Source organism: Opisthocomus hoazin, chromosome 8, assembly GCF_030867145.1.
Source record: "Opisthocomus hoazin isolate bOpiHoa1 chromosome 8, bOpiHoa1.hap1, whole genome shotgun sequence".
Taxonomy (NCBI): Eukaryota; Metazoa; Chordata; class Aves; order Opisthocomiformes; family Opisthocomidae; genus Opisthocomus; species Opisthocomus hoazin.
In genome coordinates this window covers 57,832,144-57,852,840 of record NC_134421.1, presented here as the reverse complement: position 1 = coordinate 57,852,840, position 20,697 = coordinate 57,832,144, and the positions used below count along the sequence as shown (strand labels likewise).

General features: G+C 41.8%; 1 protein-coding gene across 1 annotated transcript in view; it reads left to right on the top strand.

The window, feature by feature from the left end:
• Positions 1 to 20,697, top strand: part of SLC2A13 (solute carrier family 2 member 13) — a 167,433-nt gene that overhangs the window by 127,319 nt on the left and 19,417 nt on the right. The window contains exon 7 of the mRNA XM_075429058.1: positions 7,589 to 7,714. Coding sequence (XP_075285173.1) covers positions 7,589 to 7,714 — 126 coding nt within the window. The remainder of the gene's footprint in view (positions 1 to 7,588; positions 7,715 to 20,697) is intronic.

Genomic DNA, 20,697 nt, shown 5'->3' with positions numbered 1-20,697 from the left:
CCTCAACATGGTCTTGAAATATATTAAGTAGATAATGTAAGGATTTATCGCTTGGTGATAATTTTCCATTTGCTGGCATGTTGCTTCTATCAATCAAAATGTGTAATTTAATTTAAAATCATAACGGTTAGAAAGTAATATGTCAGTTCTGTGTAGTAAGCATCTTTAATGCGAATGAGAAAAATCTCCTCTGATCAATTTAAACACAAAGTTTTGAAGAGTGACTTACCTGAACTATAATGTCTGTGAGCATAGTGATGTAGCCATGATGATCTAAGGACTTAAGCAAAGCAAGGACTCTAGGGAGTAGTTTCCTTTAAAGGACTATGATGGGTAGGAAAAATGGATGAGCCACCGGGGTCCTCTTCAGGTCTAAAGCAGAAGTAGCAAACACCAAGAAGCCGAAAATGGTTGCTCTGACTTTATATAAATTGTGTTGCTTAGTTGAGGCATGTGAGTCTTTGGAAAACGGTGTTTAAGGGAGTTTGAAGAGAGCTAATGTGTTATATGTGGCTCGTATTCAAGAAGGATAAGGATTCAGTACTGGTCTGGAACTTACCTGCGAAGGAGTCACTGAAGAACAGTCTCAGTAGACTAGATGGAGCAGGAGCCTGATTTGAAGATGAGGAAGGGTTGATCATAGTTGAATGTAACGGTGATTTAGATCTATTGGAATAGCTGTGTGGTAAATTAGAGAACCGCAGGTAGTGTACAAGTACTGTGATTATAAATAGTAGCTTTTCCATATGAACACCACTGAGTGGATGCATGCGTTACCTAACGGACCACCAGCAGACCTCAGCAAATGAACATCTGCGATTTGGTCTCCTATGATAGCAGGAAAGTGCTCTTTAAGTCTGAGTGGGTTTTTCGCATTCTTTGTTAAATATTGTATTTTCTGTGTCCCAGATGCGACAGCTTGGAATGGTATATTGCAGTTACCATGCATTTTAACTACTTAAAGCATTCCCTATGTACTTGGCCAATGATATTTAATCAGAACTTAATGGCTATCTCTTGCAAGTGACACAGGAATTATCGGAAGTGTCATGAAGTGCTTGATTTCATGCCTGCGGTGCAGTGAAACATGTGCGAACAAGCATCCGACAGTTTTAAACAAGGTCCTAGTACCTAACTAAAATCGGTTTGTGCATAAAACTGAAGTAAGCTGTTTACCAAAAAACCCCCCTAAGCTCTTTAACTGCGTAGCTGGCTGAAAGCTATATGCACCAATGTCATCACGTGTCAACAGAGCTGATAAATCTAATGCAATATTTGTCCCAAAAGTCCTTATATTTTTGTTGAGTTCTATATCTTGGCTGTTCTTCTTGTTTGGATTCATCAGTTACCTGTGTCCCTTGTTGAGTCCGGTTAGGTAGGCACGCTCTGACCGGTGATACTCAGCTCAGCTATCTTGGCCATTTTCTTTCAGCTGAGGCTGGAGGAAGAGGCTTGTTCTGGTTGTAGATAGGAGAATACAAGCACAGAAGCAAGGAAAGCTGGATTCGAGTCTGTTATTTTTCTATAAGGAGCTAGAAAATGACTACACTACATGCTAAGGGAGATGAAGGATTGTGAGCATAACCAATGTTGAGAACAAAGAGTAGACCTTAGGGCATACCAGGTAGGATGAAAGATCCACCTGGCCTGGGATCATGTTTCCAGTATGGCAAATAGCAAGCTGGAAAGAGCAGAATGCAGCACAATCAAAATAACATTCCTTTCCAGCCTGTGATGATTTGTGTCTTATGTTCTCTTTGGGTGGTATGCGGTAATCCTCAGTAAATACTGCAAGACCGTTGTGTCCCTACATTGAGGCTTTCCTGCCTGAGATATTTTTTATTATACCTACAGTTCTATGAGGAAAACATTGTTCAGCAATGTGAACGTGTTGCATCTTGCAGAGCAGGACCAGTGGGTTCAGCAAGCTCACAACAGTGGAATTTATTCTGTGGAGAAGAGAGGGCATGAGCAAAATGTCTAACATGTTGTGAGTGTATCAGATTTTCGTGTATCTTCACATATACTGGCTGATTGTGCAGCATGTGCTCAGTGAAGACTGACGTATCCAAAACAAGTGGAAAGAGTCCATCACCAAGAAACGTCTGTATTTGTGGACATTTGGATACTCTGAGAGTCTGTTCATGCTACCCATGTAGTAGAATATTATGAAATCAGGTGTTACATTATGGAAAAGAACTACAGAGTTCATAATATATTATCAAGCTCACTTTGTATTTCTGTAGCTGGATGATAGTAACATACTAATACAGTTTTAAAATTGCATAACAGAATGTGGAAGGCGAAATTGAAAGTTTCTTAAAATGTGGCAAAAGTGAGAATTAATGAAAAGTTTTGAAATGAACAGTTCAGAAATTGATGTTCAGCTTGAAAAAGACAAAGTAATCTGACAAAAAGAAAGAGGACTTGCAGAGCAAGGGCACTGGGCAAAGGTCTTTTACTGTTAAATCACTCAACAAAAAGTGACACTTACAGCTCAAATTAAGAGACTCCTGAGAACTGGAGGAAAGTCATTACTTACAAGGTTATTTTACAAATTTAAAGCACAAAATATAATGACAAACCAAGTGTAAGTATGGAGTATTTTAAGCAGTGGGGGAAAAAGCAACTGTGAACTTTTCATTGGCATCTTGAGGGTCACTTCAGCACGACAGAGATTTTATTCAGTCTTTAGAGACTGTGCTAGATGCTAGTAAACTACAATCGTAAGATGAAAAAACCCAATGATTTTGTTATCAAGAAAAATGTGCACAGCTAGCCAATTAATAATGCATCTATAGACTTTAAATTGTCTGTGAAAGAAGAAGAAGTTGTGACCTTTGGGATCAACCTGTAACAGTGTTATGAAACAGTTGTAATCACAGAATCACAGAATGGTGAGGGTTGGAAGGGACCGCTGTGGGTCATCTAGTCCAACCCCCCTGCCAAAGCAGGGTCACCTACAGCAGGCTGCACAGGACCGCGTCCAGGCAGGTCTTGAATATCTCCAGAGAAGGAGACTCCACAACCTCCCTGGGCAGCCTGCTCCAGGGCTCCGTCACCCTCAGAGGGAAGAAGTTCTTCCTCATGTTCAGACGGGACTTCCTATGCTTCAATTTGTGCCCGTTGCCCCGTGTCCTAATGTGTGTGTATGTAACCTCAGGTAGGCTGCTCCAGAGCAGAACACCCTGAAAGCTGGTGGTGCTCAGGTTGGCAAGAAATTGCTGGCAAGAGACCTCGAAGTTAGTGCTGTCAGGCTTTCTAGGGGTCAGATATTCCCGTTTGGTCAAATGAAAAGGACATAAGAGCATGGAAGCCTTGACTGAGTTGGCAGAATCAGAGTTAGGAATTGCAGGTTTAGGGATATCTAGTCTGCTAACGGTCCGTCAGCTCATCAGTAAATGTGGCCGGACAATGAGGCAGGAACCCCGAAATCCCATTCCATGGCAGTTCCCAATGAATTGATGGGCCAAGCTGCTCAGATTTTATTTTATAGACTTCATGCCACTGAGCTGCGAAGAAGCTGAGCGTCTTTGGACTTTCGGAGCCTCACATTCCTCGTTGTTGTTATTCTGCTGCATAGGCTAAAGCATCTGAAGTCTAGACACTTGCGTTCTTGTTGGGTTGCCTAGGAGCCCAGCTGGTAAGCAGGGAGGGAACTAGGCATGTTGTGAAACCTTGCTGCTGTAATGCTGCCTGGTTTCATCAAAATCAAATCATCTCTGTCAGGTATTTCAGTCTTGAGGAGTTGTCAGCCTCTGATTGAGAACCATCCTGACTGGGAATTTTCAACTGGCTCTTCACAAAGTAAACTGTTTCCAAGACACTAGCTCATAACCTTAGCAGGGATATAAATATTTAATGATAAAGTACAGGAAACATATCTCCCATTTATAATTGGATGCAAATTTCCTTCTTAACACAGACATCCTGGAGTATTCTGGTATAAAGCTTTGAAGGCCATAACTAATCTGTGGTGTAGATTTGAAGAAGTGTCAGTATTTTTATAGATTTATACTCAGACATGTATTTGGGTATATCTGAGTAGGGCTGATAAGAAGCATTTATTTTCCTAGTATATTGTGTGTCCTAATTTATTTACATCACTGTGAGCATGCATGTAAGAATATGTGCTTAATTTCAAATTGTTTAAATATTTTTGTTTAGCAAATAATAATGGGGCTAGAGTGAAGAAGAGCATAAGCCTGAAACTATTATGTATTTTATTTCCATTTTTTTGAGAGAGAAATTTACAGTAAACAGCCTCAGCATATGATTTTTTTGGTTGTTTTTAAATTGCTTCCTTAAAAAAATAAAATCTTTCTTATTTTGTGCTGTATCTTCAGCAATCATTAGTCTTTATTAACAGATACAGATTTCTTTATTGTGTTATGAAACAGTTGTAATGTGTATGTGTTGGAATTTTGGAGGGAAAAAACATCATCTTGGAAAAATCGGTGACTATCTACCTCATCAAACTCAGCAGAAAAATTTTATCTCGGTGATAAAATGGGGCACAGAAGAATGCTAGATGGTCTGGACAGCAACCACCTACCCTAAGTCTGCTGAGAGTTAGTTAGCTTTAAGTCTTGTATATTGAATTTCTGTGCTTCCTCTGACATAAGTTTGTCTTGTCTCTAAAACAGAAAGTGAAAGCCTGATTGTATGAACTCACTGTATAGCTCAATGCAGAAAATCCTAAGCTGAAGGTCAAGGGTTTTTAAATATTTGTTATTCAACTTTTCAACTTGAAAGACAAGCTTCAGAAAACCTGTGGAAAATAATAATTTTAAATTATTTACGCTGTTATGAGTAACTATAAGCTCTGACATTTGGCATGGCATGAAATCCAGCAGCCTTTGTTATGTTGAATGCCAGCTGGAAGACGCAGTTGGGCCTACCAGTAAAGCCTGAGGAACAACTGAATTAACAGCCATGTAGGCAGCCACGGGAATCTATAATCAAATTTCTTCAGTTTTTTCTGGACTGCTGGATGGGGAGGGAGGAATAAATAACGTACCTTCTGCTTCACAATTGACTGGTTCCCCACACCATCGGAGGTGATGTGGAGTTACCTGTAGAGCGAGCCCCATGGGACAGAACAGGGGACACGTAGTTCAGTTCTGGCATTGGCAATTCTGGAGAGAGACCAGCGGAGGGCTATGAGGATGATGAGGGAACTGGAGCACCTCTCCTACGAGGAGAGGCTGAGGGAGCTGGGCTTGTTTAGCCTGAAGAAGAGAAGGCTGAGAGGGGACCTAATAAATGCTTACAAATATCTCAAGGGTGGGTGTCAGGATGATGGGGCCAGACTCTTTTCAGTGGTGCCCAGTGACAGGACAAGGGGCAACGGGCACAAACTGAAGCACAGGAAGTTCCATCTGAACATGAGGAAGAACTTCTTCCCTCTGAGGGTGATAGAGCACTGGAACAGGCTGCCCAGAGAGGTTGTGGAGTCTCCCTCTCTGGAGATATTCAAGACCTGCCTGGACAAGGTCCTGTGCAGCCTGCTGTAGGTGACCCTGCTTCGGCAGGGGCGTTGGACTAGATGACCCACAGAGGTCCCTTCCAACCCTCACCATTCTGTGATTCTGTGATACTTTAACACACATGTGATTTGTAAGAATATTTTTATTCATCTGCAGTCTTCTGTTCCTGTCAACTGTTTTGATTGCTGCCCATTGCTGTCCTAATATTGGTAAAATGTAGCTGAGTCTTGCTAATGTAATATTGGAATTGTCCTTTCCTTTCATAATTGATAATTGCAGAGTTATCATTTGCTTGTTTATCTTTGCAAGAGAAGAAATGTTTGCTACAGTTAGGTGATTGACTTCTACCTGAAAGTTTTATTTCATCTCCATTGTAAAAATGTTTTCTACAGTTTATATCTCTATTTAAAGAGCTGATTTAATGTGGCTTTCCTAATATAAAAAAAACAGAAGCTGTTCAAACCTGAATTTGACCTGTCAGTTAAACAAGATGAATGTGTACTTAAAATAGATTTATTTCCTCAAAAGTAGACAACATGGAAATTCTGCAGTAATTTGATAATTTAGAAAGCACACGATAACAAAGAGCACAAATTTCTGAACCTTGGAAGTAGGAACATGGAAATGAATATGTTGGTTTTAACACTTTCTAGCCCTTTTTTTTGCCAACTGCCATATGTGTTGACCTTATTATAACTCTTTTAGAAACATCATAGTAAGATAATTTTGAATGACTAGACTTTAAGCATGTACTTTCAGACTTTTTAAGTCCATGTGATCTGCTTTACTGTTTTAGTTTCTGGGGACTTTGTTATACAGTTACTTTTACTTTTTCTCATAATGGCATAGTAGTCAAAGCAGATTATTTCTTCATTCACTAAGTCACTGTTATGGTGAAGATACACACTCAGAAAGGATTATTTCGTTGGTTTTATTGTTACAGGGATATATGTTGAAGCTATTTTTATCACCTTAATTATACATTTCCAGATGTTACATTTTGAAGTTTAATTTTAATTTCAAATTTCTGGATGTATTCCATGTTTTACAGTTTTTCATTCTCCTACTTTTAACTCTTAAAGTTACCCCTCAGAATAGATGAAGGGCTTTGCTGATGAGAATGTATCTCTAAATCGGAGATGGCTTCTGGGGAAGGTGAACAGCTGGGTAGGTTAACCACAATAGCAGTGATATTGAGCATGTGCAAGGTCTGGGGAAGCTCATGCCAGAAGCTTTCAGATAGCTTGTGCTGCATGAAGGGATTTGGAATACCTTCGTAGCTCACATGCCCAGATCCCACTCCGTTTGTTTCACAGGGGCAGGTTTCAGACTGCCAGCCTAGGTGAAGTATCTGTAGGGCACTTGGCATCTGGCATCCCAGTAGTCAGTGGGGATGCGGTCAGAGCAACCTGTGGAGTCTGGAGGACAGTTCTACTGGTGAGTCACCTGCATAGCTTGCAAGGTGGCGTTGGGGAAACTTTGCTGAAATGTAAGCATCTCTTGCTCCTTGAGACTCCCAAGCAAATCAGAGGTGTCTGTACAGAGCTGGCAAGTGTGATGCACGGGAGTGATCTGCAGGAGCACTGCACACTCTGCAGAGACGGGCGAAGGGCAGGTGGGGTATGGTATTATGGGGCACTGGGGGCCTGTCTGTGGATTGGCTCCACTGGCATATTGACTCCGTCCATCGAGTATAACGGGAACTCGGGCGCTGAGGTCCCACATGGAGACACATGGTGTTGTGATCTCAGACTGACTCCCACACCTGTATAAGCCTAAATCCTAGTTTGAGTATTAGATATGATGTGTGATTCTTTCTTTTCAACCCCAGTCTGCCTTTTTTTAATTAAAACTCATTCCATGAGTGAGTTCTCCAGCCTGATCAAGTGTCACTGAGATTTGCAACTGGACCAACAAAATGTGGTGCAGAAGAAAGCGAAAGCAATCTGTATTGGTTTGTGGGCAGTTTCTATTATCTTGTCTCCAACACTGACAACTTCACTATGTGCATCCCAAGATTGATCAGTAGATGCTGTTGATTTTGACAAATGTACAAATGAATAAAGTGTGGCTGAAGTATTTAATTCTTTCTCTTTCAGTTACTGTAATGGATGTATGTTAGATCCAGACTGTGGTCTCTGCTACAAATTGAATAAATCAAGTGTTGTTGAGTCCTCGTGCATTCCTGTTGATACAGATTCTACAATGAAAGCAGCGTGGGGCAGGTATGTCACTTTTCAAGATTTTCCGGTATTGTACGCTACTGACAGTGTATTTTATGCTCTTGAAAACACTTTTGCTTTCACATAAAATGTTACTTTAGGATGTTCTGGAAGAAAAAAAAATAACTTGGCCCTGTCAAAAATGGGTGATTACATTGTAAGAACTGTTCTAAATAAAAGCATTGACCCTGATGTATGCAGTGGGTTTGGTGTAGTCTGCCACTTAGAAAGTACAGCAGAAGTACACTAGTAATTAGGAAAATCACTTTTCCCTGCTGTCTTCATTCATTTGAGGGGCATATTCCCTAGGTATACCCTTGAAGACCTCTGAATTAATTTTCTTTTAAAATGCTTTAATTAAATCACACTTTTATTATTGGTCTACTAAAGAAACCGAGTAGCTTAGCTGAATAATCTAAAATCATAAAAATCTGAACAAGTTCAAATTGTCAAAAGCATGGTTTCTGGCCACAGATTTTTGTGTTCCTGTGCTTAAAAGCAACGTCATGCCATATGTTGCACTTAGGCTGTAAAATGGTGTGCATTCATGGAAAAGTCCCAATGCAACTGCAAAATACATCGCACCTTCTGAAGCAGCACAAAGATTCTCTGTGAACAGTCACAGCAGTCTTGAAGTTTTCTTAACTGTTGACTGTTCTTAAGGAATGGCTTTATGAGTTGGAGCAACGTTCTGTAAGGGCTGTATCAATACTTTAATAATGATTAGGGCTTGGATTAGAGTTCAGAATGGTTCAGTGCCGTAAGGGAATTATATAATTACTGCTGATAAAATGTGTAAAAACTGTTGCTAAAACCTCCTTGCCATAATTCGTCTATGCCACCCACACGCCATAAACATACTCGGGAAATATGCAAAGGTTCATGTGGTAGTTTGGACTTTATTTATTAATTCATTTATTTAACTTTCATGTGTATTTCTCAGAAGTTAAAACCAAGTACCTTAGTGACAGTGAGTCATACTGGATGGAGGTTGCAAGGCATGAAAATATCTACTAATTGTAAACTCATTAATTTAAAATTACTCTAAAATTGCCCTCCTTTTGATTTCAGTACTATTAGAATGTTATGCCCAGTAGCTCATTCCAGATGCAGAGGAGGGTATCTTATATTCTTTGTAATCCTAATTTAAAAGCACTGTGGACATTTTGGGGTTATTACTGTTTATTAATAAATAACTGTGAAAACAACAAGATTTCATCCTTCTTGCTTTTTCTGTGACTGTCTTCAGTGGGGCATTATACAACATACCTTACATACGACCTAATATCCTGATGTGCTCACCAGCACTTGGGCTCTCGTATTTGTAAGGTAACAGATCTCTCTTGGTACTCCAAGTTAACATTCATTTCACATATGCTGTAATTGGAAGTAGCATGTCTGTAGTTAGCAAAATCTTACTAGCACACAGGAACACGTAAGTGGAGACATAAACTTGTTACAAATACTCAATAGATAAAATCAAACTATATTTATTGGTCAGTGTTATTGTATAACGTAGTAAATGTGGGCATCAGTAATCCTTTTATATTCATGATTCACTCTCACATAGCACTCCTTGCTGTACAGCCTGTTGGAGCAAATTAGGTAGGAAAGAAGAAATATTTCCTTTCCATATTGCAAAGTGTTATATTTCTGTACTGTACAATAATTTTGTAGCGTAAGGACCCTGTTCAAAATCTTTGAAGAGAAAACAGAACAATTTTACATTTGTGATGTTGCTAGTCCCTAGAGTGAGTGTCCTGCCTTAAGAAGGAATATCGATGAAAGATACAATCTTTTCAAAAAGAAATGTGGATGTTCATCCCCATTTCTAGTGTTTATTGCGTTTATTTCTGATCTCGCCTCCACCTGGTCTGTGTAATCAGGCAGTTTTCTGAAAGCCGGTCCTTCAAGCTGTGAAATGTCAGGTGGCACCTTCTGTGCTTTCCAAGCCCTGTGAAACAGGCAAGTGTTCCACCTCCTCCTCCTCGTAGATACGTGTATTTCTGCATACGGGTCCAGAGGGAAGCCTGATAGTTTTTGGCTTCCAAGGGTTCACATTCACGTACCCGCCCAGCTCTCCTTCCTCAAATCCTGAGGCTGTTTTACAGCAAAACTGGTCCCACAAAGCCGCAGGATTCGCTCTCTAGGTGAGAGGACTGCTGCAGTGAGAATGGCGTGGTGACATCCCCAGTTGTGTCTTGGAGCAGTGAAAATCGCCTGTACCTTCCTGGCAGTGGAGGGACAACATGTGCCTGAGACAAACTCACAGCTTCACTGAGGAAGAAGTTACATCTGTGCTGATGGCTTGACATTGCATCTCTTCATTTCGCAAAGTTACTTTGTCACGTGCTGGATGTACAGTGGCAGTTATTTTAAAATTACATGGCACTTGTATGATCAGAAACTGGTTTAACAGTTTGAAAGATGATTTGGTGATCTATGGACATCTGACAACTGTGATTATCCCATGCAGCCTCTTTACAACTCCTGTGTATTCTGATGCCTTCATGCCATCCAGTGTTGGCTGAATGGGTTTAAATGGCTTAAAACCTCCAGAGTTACACTGGCCTGATATGGCCAATTTATTTTGCCATTAACTTTGCTCAGGGCAGGAGGGACACCTGAGCTGTTTGCTTGCGATTCGTTGGGCCTCAGTTTGCCAGAGCGTTAGCAGAAGCAGCAGCTCTGACTGTCCTGCCTGATGAACCGGCTTCTGCTGGGCTCAGATTGATGGTGCCGTGCAGAGCATTTCGTTGCTGCTGTGATCACATTTTGTTTATGATTTTCCTGCTGGGAAGCTGGAAGCCGCAGCCATGGAGAGGTGCCTACAGTCACATCACACGATCTGCACGCAGCCATGTAGCTCTGCAGCTGCCTTAACCCCGACCATCCTGACATTCGCTCAGGGGTTTACCTATTCCTGGTGCGTAACCTGCCAACGAGGTGAGAGGTGCTTAGAGGCACCGGCAGAGAAGGCCTTGTCGTATTTTTTGAAAGCTCTCTGCAGCCATGCAAGCTGACATAGAAAACCCTCCTGTTTATATATTTATAGCTTTGCTCTGTTCTTCACAGCTGATCCCCAGGTACTTTGATAACACTGCTCTAAGAGGCAATGTTTTGACTATCATAAGTACTGTAATGTATTTTTATTTGCAAGAAGTTTCCCCAGTGCCAGCCTGGTGTACTAGACACCACCTCTATGTTTATTGTTAATCATATTTATTCAGTTATGGTATGTTCTAAATGGGGAAGTTCTGGGGAGGGGCTGGAAGAGAGCAGAGCTTTCAGTCTCCTGTGGCTGCCAGCAAGGCTGTTTATGTTGCTGTGGTTGTCATAGAAACCTAGGGAGACAATTAGAGCCTCCAAATGTTTCTCAAGAAGAATATAGCATTTTCGTTCTTTTCAATATAGGGAACTCTGTGGCCAGCAGTGGCCCTGGGGGAGGGAGATCACATAAGAATAAATGCAACCAAGTCCAAGTGAGGCCTTGAAGCAGCGTGGGTAATGCACAACAGGTACACTTGTATGATCAGAAATGTAAGACGAAGAGTAGGGTGTTTTTGTTGTTTTTTTAAAAATTTATTTAATCAGTTACATAAGCCTGACTCTGGTATTGGAATAACACGGAGGAGCATCTTGCCCAGGGCATCAGCACAGTCAGGTGCTTTGCAGCCCTTGGTACTGCTGAACCAGTTAACAAAACAACCGTTGACGTGCAAACCTTGCTGCCTTCAGCTCTGCCCAGGGACGTGTAATGGATGGTTTCAAGACAGTGAGCAAGGATATTCGTAAATTATTCACTTTGTAATGAAAGACGAAGAGCTGTGTCTTCTCTCTCACTGTGGTCTGAGGGTTCTGTGTTGGGAAAGTTTTGCATTTAGCAGCAGTGCAGAAGGGCTGGCAGTTCTGTTCTCTTTGTAAACATTGAATTATAAAATCCCCATGAAGTTGATAAAAAGCATTATCTCGCGTTTACAGATGGGGATGCAGTGGGAAAGTTCCAATATGAAGCCCAAATGGCAGGACAGAGGTCACGGGCAGCGTCTGTCTCTCAGGCAGGGCTGAGTGTGGAGGTGATTGCTTTCAGAGCACAAATCGAATCTAGTTTTTCCCCACAATTGCAATTACTCCTACAGTACTCTCGGAAAGCTTGAAACTTCTGTCCGTGTAATTGCAATAACCTTAAAGGCCAGTCAAGAGGCAACTTTAAATTGCATTAATATTCTTACAGTTGAAAGAATAACTGTGCAAGGAAAGGAGCTACTAATAGTGCCTTGACATGACATTAACCTTGACATGAGTATGTTGTCAAGACCACAGCAGCCCCACAGCTAGGAGCTAAAAAGCTTTTATGAGAGACTCTGAGCAATTTCCCTCTGGAGAGGCAGATGTTGACTTTATACAGTAAACAATTATGAAGAAATAATAACATTATCTGCAGATCAGAGCAAGCCTAGAAGCCATCCTGTCCACAAAATTAGCTGGCAGGTCTCCATGGTCCCCAAAGGGGGACAATTGGGAACAGAGATCTATAAAGGGAGAGGAGCTGAGTGATTTGCTTTCTTCAGCCATTTTTAACTTCATTAAAGGGACATCTTCCTGCCACAGGACTTTAATGCTTCGTGGAGAAACCTACTTTCATCAATATAGAGAAGCATTCCCCTCTCTAAGGGCATTCATGTCAAAGGCGAGTGCAAGAGGAGCTCTGCATTTGGGAAGCTCTTTATTTTCCTCTGGCCAGTGCTTTCCTGAGCTCCTTCCTTCTGTGTAAAATTAATGGCATGTTTACAGATGCTCGGTAATGCTGTTATGTGTCTCTGTGTGCCTGTTGCTTGTATCCATCCGTTCACTTAGGAGTTTAGCTGCATCTCAGAATCCTGTTCCAGGGAAAATTTGGTTTAGATAACCCAGGCAATGTGAGGAAGCAGGTCAGGCAGGCGGTCAAACTCTGGTTCCCAGCTTCAGGAGAGTTTCTACCGCAGGAATGTGCCTAACGACCTTGGCAGTCAACCTTGGCATTTGAGCCTGGATGCTAACTAGATTCCAGTGTTTAAAAAAAAACATGAGGAGTTCATTAGCTGGATTCTGAGACAACAGCCTGGCTGAAGTCCAGCGGAGGACCTGCCAGTGCCTGTCACGGCCTCCGGAGTATTCTGGGGAGCTTTACATTCATACAGTGCTGTCTGTTGTCTAATACATGGCAGATGAGACTGTTAAAATGATTAGAATACTTTTTCTTTGTAGCAACATTAGATTTTTCCAGAAATGTCAGGTTCCTTTTGCCGCTTGTAAATAAAGACTGACATAAATAAGTTCATTACACTAGTTTTTTTAGTCGCTGTCTTATAAAGATGCTTTTTCAACACGACAAGTACATTTGTGAAAGTTGCTGGCAGCTTTACGAATGCCAAGAAATGTAGGTGCGTATTCACACATTTAAAGACTGAGAATCTGTTTTCAGTACGCCATGGGGAAGGGGTATACAGACCTTTCCTGTTACCACGGAAAGGATAGCACCAGAGCAGCCTTCCAGGAATGAAGTACTCTTCTGTCCGTGGGCAGACATTGCTTGTTTTGTTGGGCAGGAAGTATTGGTAGAAGATTTTATTGCTGAAGTGATGATTTGGAGTCTTCTTACAAGGGGCTGCATTGAAAAGTGCTGCAAGATTCCGCAGCAATTAGAGGAGAAACTAGTATTTCTCATACTAGGTCTTCAGATCAATAGATGAAGATTATGCATAGGATTACGGTTCTCACATTTGTAAAGCAGAAATATAGTAGAGGGAGTAAATGGTTCAGGAAAGTAGCAGGATCTACAGAATATTTACATCTGCATGTATATCGGCAGCACTCAGAAGAGCTGCAATTATAACCAGTAGTCTTAGCAAAGTGTCTTTCTGGACAATATGCTAGAAGTTTAATAAATTGAAATATTCATCACTTAAGTAGCAGCCAGAACACAGAATCTCCCCTCTCCACTCTGGGATCATTTAGGAAAGAAAATAAAAATATTTGCAGTTTCAAATATGATGAAATTGTGATTATGCTCCCCATGGCCAGTAGGCAGGGAAAGCTGGAGTAGCTGGGTGGTCGGACGCAATGCTGTTTGTCCTATTTGATTAAGAGTATGTCCTTCAGCCTAACGACATCTAATATGCGTTAGTGAGGTATGCAAAAACAGAAATGAAAAAAAGATCTGATACTGATTACAGACTTTGTCAGCCTAAAATCTAAGGCACAAGGTCTTTTCTGGGAGAAGGATATTAGATGGTGTATCACAGTCAAATTATTGCAAATACTGGTGTGATTCTGGAGAGCTGAGGAGGTAGAGGAGGAACTTAAGAAATCTTGTATGCATATTTTAATGCCATCTCTGCTAACTGGTGAAGAGCAAATAGGAAGAATAGAAGGGTAAAGTGATGCGGAATATTGTATCCTCATAAATGAATCCTATGCTTTTGGTGATGCAGGAGCAGGTAGCAAAATAAGTGCAATTTTAATGTTCTGATCCTTTCAGCCTTCCTGCTCAAATCTTCGAGGCATCAGGTTTTTAAGTTCTTTTAAAAGGGAATTATTACATAGTGGGACTGATAACCATTATAAGATCTCCTTAAGCGTTTACAAATGTGGTAAAATCTATATATGTACTTGAATAATTTAAATTGAGGAGGGGATTTTTTTGTAATGTTAACAGACAATACAGTCTCTTCATATTTGTTTTCAAGGGGAAGAAAACCCATTTTGTATTATTTTATTTTTGACTGAATCTAATGCCTGAACAATTAAGGTCCTTTGTGTGTTGTACCCACATTTCAGGTCAAATAATGAGCAGACCAACAAGATAATCTAAACTGAAACTATTTACATTCCTTTAGGGTGATTACTTAGGAATTGCTATTAATAGCTCTAACTCATTATATCTACTCAACCAATGGCAAATTCTGGATGCTTGAAAGGAAGGACAAAAATTCTGGATGCTTGAAAGGAAGGACAAAATATAGTCCTAGTCAGTCCTGTTATGGAGTGACTGTATTCTGACTCTGAAAACATTTAGTTTGTATGCTGAAGACAGAACTTATTTGTTAGAGACACCCAGCACAAAATAGGATTTTAAAGCAGGTCTGGCTAGTTTGGAACATCATTTGTGCTGTTCTCTACCTGTTTGCTTGTGTTGCAGTTTGCTGCTGAACACTGCTTCACGGTCTTACTTGAATTACTATTTAAAATGATGAAGAGGCAGCTGCTGACAGCTGCTTGGGTTAGATGCTGTAACAACTACTTCAGATGCTATAGCATTGAGGTAACTGGAATAGAAAAGCAAAAGTGGCCCTGGAGCTAAAACATTCCCAAATGCTGGTTTGTGTCAGGAAAAATTGTGTTATTTAAATGGAAAACTGTTTGAGTGAGCGCTCTTCACCACTTAAAAGTGGTCCAAGGAAGAAGAAGCAGTGGTGTTTGAAATTTGAATTTACATCCTGTTGTAGGAGCAAACTCTTTGCTCATTTCAGCCATTCTCTGGTCAGCTGAGACGGGACTAGGATAAACTGATCTTGTTTCCCATTTAAAAAGCATGTTTGCTCTTAGAAAACAAAGGAGACTGGCAGGAAAGCGAAGGAAGAAAAAATGCCAACGTACATGAGAGAACTGACAGTCTCTTGCCAGTGTGCTTAGACTATGTGGATAATTCCTGCAGCTTTTCTATAATTCCTGCAGCTTTTCTCTCCCTCTCTTACGAAATGTGCATTGGAGAGAAGAGTCTTTTATTGCCCATAGGAGCCTGCTGCTAATTAGCTTCTTCAGCTGCTCACCATTCAGGGACAGGCTGAAAGGCACCCATGCCTCACCGGGGGGGGGTTCTCCCAGGAGCGGTGTTCGGCTGGGCAGAGCGTGGCCCTGGTGCTCTTCTCCACCGAGGGAATGGGAGCGACGGCCGGAGGAGGATGCTTCGCCAGAGAGCAGGAATATGCAGGGAGCTACTGCTGGGAGAGAGCGGGGGATTTCCCCTTCTGCCTTGGAGGCAGAGCAAAAGGAACTGACTCATATTTGGGAGCATGTGGATTTTATTTTTTTTTTTCTGAGAGAGGAATATTTCCAGTAGTTGTTCTCCACGTGTATTCAGTTACTGACTCTGAGGTTCAGATTTAAATAAAAATCCTCATTGAAAATTGTCTCAGCAGATTCCTTTATGTTTTTACACTCTGAAATGAATTTACTAAATAGAAATTTTCTCTGTTTTGGAGGCAGAAGATATTTTTGAAAGATGCATGTAGTTGGCGATTTTTATGGATGAAGAACATTCAGCAGGGTTGAACCCAGCCCTCTGTGCAGCAGCTTGTACCTTTAACAGCATCCCTAATACAAATCTTACACACCTTTTTTCCACAATGAGTAATTCTTCAATAATCACATCATCTGATATTCCATTCTTAAAAGGATTAAGTTTTCAGAGTATTTTTTTTCTTTTTTAGGGAAAGTAAATTAACACATTTCTGCATTAGGACCGTTGAATAATTCAATATGTTTGATGAGTTTAATTCATATAAATTATTGTATGTGCTGTCTGCATGTGTGGTTCATTTCCTTGAGCATGGAGGCAGTGAGATCAATTCCTCCCTGGCACAAGATGAGCTGGAATTATTGATTAATTTGATTTAAAGTCGTGACCTTATTTTAACTCATCTCGTTGGCTAGTAGAGGCTAGGAAATGGGCAGTCTGTTCGACGGCAGGGCGTACTTCGGAACAGCAGCACTTTGGGCATTTCTGCTCACTTGTAGGATGTATAGACTTTCTTTTTTCCTGTAGCTTTCCACAGCTGTCACATTAGCTTCGCATAGATGATAATGAGAGATGCGTTTGAGGCTCTGCATGATTATTTAGTTTTTCAGACCTGTGATTCAGATGATGTGTGTTCCCATTTAGCATATTTTCTTGGCAAAATAACTATTGCTAAAAAGCACTTATTTATGTAAAGTTCTTTTTAGTTGTCAGAGGCCATGGAAAATAGATGATTACTTTGATTTCTGCTGAGTTCTCCTACTGCCAGATCCCAAACTATGAGTTTCATGTAACAATGAAAGCTTTGGTACCTAGCATTTATAAATGTCATAAACTAGAGATAGTGTAACTGCTTATCATTTCTGTGTTTTATGAAATTCCTTAGATTTGGCATAGGCATTGTACCTGCATGCACAAATCAAAGCAGAGCGACACTTTATGTTAAAGTGCTCACTCTCCTGAACCAAGCGTGAAATAATTACTTTGTTATAAATGGTCTTAGAGTATTATTTAAATCTCCTTGGGACTCCATTTTCGGTTACAACGTTAGTGGTTCCCAGTGAATTTAGGGGCTGACAGAGGAAGAAACATTCGCGGGATAGCTCTGCTGGTTGGTGTTACTGGGAGCCTCCCCAGCGCACCGTGCGCGGGCAGGGTTGCGCTGCTCCATCCCCTTCTGAAGCACCAGATTCCCTGAGCGCTTCAGGGCAGAGCTATTGCCACCTGCTGCAATCAGGGAGAAGCTCCTTTTTAAAAATACTCTGCCATCATCCGTTTAAAACGATAAATGCAAAATCTCAAATGTTTAGTCTGGATAGATTTCAGTTGTAATGGCAGAAAGACTGTTGCTGCCTATAATTAAAATGCAGTATCTGTGTCTAGATAGCTGTTACAAAAATTGAATGTGATAGTTCAGTAGTTCAGATGGAAGGTTAAGTTGGCCAAAAGGTTATTGTTAGAACTATTAAAATATAAACTAGAAATGAAATAGAGCAGGGAAGTGCTAAAGAAGGTATGCTAATAGATGTAATATTGATCTATACTTTAAGCTCCTTGTCCTTACAGTTTTTTTGTCCCAAGTTCAACTCAGAAAATTATTTTTGCCCTCCCTCCCCCCTTCCTTTTGATTTCAGTGGAAATTTCAGACAGATAAATATTTTGTTCTGTCTTCACTTCCCATTGAAATATGTGGCTGATTGTGATTCTAAGGTTTTAACAGCTCCGTGGAAAATCATTTTGCACGGTGCCGGGCTGGCAGACGCCGTGAGACGCAGGGGCTGATGCGTGGTAGAAGCAGTAAATGAACAGGTGCTCCAATCTGGGCAGCGGAGCCTGAGCCGGGCTGCCGGCCGGGCGCTGGGCTGGCAGGGCAGGCAGCCCTCCGGGGCCTGGCACGTCGCTGGTTTGGGCGGTGAGCTGAGTGCTCACCCTTCAGTGCCACATCTGGTAACTGGTTAGAATTGTGGCAGCGTGTCCCGTCTGTGTTTCGAGTTTGGGGTTTGGGTGGGATTTCCTGTGGTTTTCTGAATTAAACTGTAAAACCTTGCCATTGTCTACCAACTTGATATACCAGGTTTCAACCTATGAGCATGTTTTTTACAATACTTCTGCATGTCTAAAACTTTGGGGTAATTAAAAGCAATACATTTTTTTTCTGTTCCTTTATTGTTTTCTGGAGTGTTTGTTGTTTCTCTTACCCAGGGAACTACAGGCCAGTCAGCCTTACCTCCATCCCAGGAAAAATGATGGAGCAGCTCATTCTGGAGGTCATCATCAAGCAAATGGAGGAAAAGAAGGTTATCAGGAGTAGTCAGCATGGATTCATCAAAGGGAAATCATGCTTGACCAATCTGATAGCTTTCTATGATGACATGACTGGCTGGGTAGATGAGGGGAGAGCTGTGGATGTTGTCTACCTAGACTTCAGCAAGGCTTTCGACACTGTGTCCCATAATATCCTCCTAGGGAAGCTCAGGAAGTGTGGGCTGGATGAGTGGTCGGTGAGGTGGATTGAGAACTGGCTGAATGGCAGAACTCAGAGGGTTGTCGTCAGCGGTGCCGAGTCTAGTTGGAGGCTGGTAACTAGTGGTGTCCCTCAGGGGTCAGTACTGGGCCCAGCCTTGTTTAACTTCTTCATCAATGACCTGGATGAAGAGTTAGAGTGTACCCTCAGCAAGTTTGCTGATGACACAAAACTGGGAGGAGTGGTGGATACACTGACAGGCTGTGCTGCCATTCAGTATGACCTGGACAGGCTGGAAAGTTGGGCAGAGAGGAACCTGATGACGTTCAACAAGGGCAAATGCAGGGTCCTGCACCTGGGAAGGAACAACCTCATGCACCAGTACAGGCTTGGGGTGGACCTGCTGGAGAGCAGCTCTGCGGAGAGGGACCTGTGTGTCCTGGTGGACGACACATTAACCATGAGCCAGCAGTGTGCTCTGATGGCATTCTGGGGTGCATTAGGAGGAGTGTGGCCAGCAGGTCGAGGGAGGTTCTCCTTCCCCTCTACCCTGCCCTAGTGAGGCCTCACCTGGAGTACTGTGTCCAGTTCTGGGCTCCCCAGTTCAAGAAAGATGAAGAGCTACTGGAGAGAGTCCAGCGGAGGGCTACGAGGATGATGAGGGGACTGGAGCATCTCTCCTACGAGGAGAGGCTGCGGGAGCTGGGCTTGTTTAGCCTGAAGAAGAGAAGGCTGAGAGGGGACCTTATCAATGCTTATAAATATCTGAAGGGTGGGTGTCAGGAGGATGGGGCCAAGCTCTTTTCAGTGGTGCCCAGTGACAGGACAAGGGGCAACGGGCACAAACTGAAGCACAGGAAGTTCTGTCTGAATATGAGGAAGATCTTCTTCCCTCTGAGGATGACGGAACACTGGAACAGGCTGCCCAAGGAGGTTGTGGAGTCTCCCTCTCTGGGGGTATTCAAGACCCGCCTGGACGCGGTCCTCTGTAGCCTGCTGTAGGTGACCCTGCTTTGGCAGGGGGTTGGACTAGATGACCCACAGAGGTCCATTCCAACCCCTACCATTCTGTGATTCCGTGATTCTGTTTGGAAGCATTTGGAAAAACAAGATTGTAACACTGAAATAGAATCTATTTCATTTGGAGGTTGAAATGCCAGTCTATTCCTGCTAAGTTGCCTTCAACCTGAGTTACAACAGTCTTGATTTCTTTGTCTTTGGTCTTTTTTGACCATGAGCTTAGGATCACTTTTGGCAGTTGTAATTCAAGTGATGCTTTTGAGATGCTGAGGACATTCCTCTGATAATACTGCTGACACGTGGTGAACAGCACAAGCCTCAATAAAGGTAACTTGTAGGTGCAAGAATAAGAAGTCTGGACAGAGTTTGTCTTACTCAACTTCAGATGTCTAAAATATTGACCTTGAGCTGTCTTGTAGTTCCTTGCCTGATGGAGTAAAAGATGCTGTTCCTTATTCGCAGCTGGCCTTTGCCAGTGTTCTATAGAATGGACTTTGTTACGTCATGCCAGCAATTCTTGCACGCTGTGCTGTTAACAATATTTCAGTTAATACTAAAATATTGATACTTGTTTTTATTGAGCTCTATACTCAGCCCTTTCCACCAGTATTCATTGAGGCGATCTGTTTTCATATACCGTAGGAAAGAGGTTTCTCCTGGGAGAACTGGAACTTCTGCAGCAATTAGGCAGCTTGTTGATATTTGTATTGTAACAGAAGTACTTTACAAATGGTAATTATTAAGTAAATTAAATGTAAAAACAGGTGAAAAAACAAATGAGCGAAAGCGTTAGGTAGAGAGTTATTTGGTAGGAAACTTGCATGAAATTCTAAAGTGCTACATTTCACATCATAATCTTCAGACTTATTTGTTTCACTAATTTAATTACTAAGTATTCGTGCTGCAAGGAGATACAATCAGAAAGAATAAATTATTTTAGATCTGGAAACAGAAGGTAGAAAGTCTCCAGTTCGATTACCCCAGTTCTGTCAGTCATTTGGTGGGAGCCTGGCACTCCGTCCATAAGCTCTCCAATATGGCAGACCAGGGATGGCCCAGAACTTCCACACCGAAATGCCGGGAGCAGCAGAACCGCTCCGGGAAAGGACTGGGAGCACTGAGCTATGGAGAGGGGTGTTCACACAACCGAAGTATGTCACATGCTAGCCTATAACGGGTGCTAAATGCCAGTCTGTCTTTAAGAACAAGTACTTATGAGTCCTG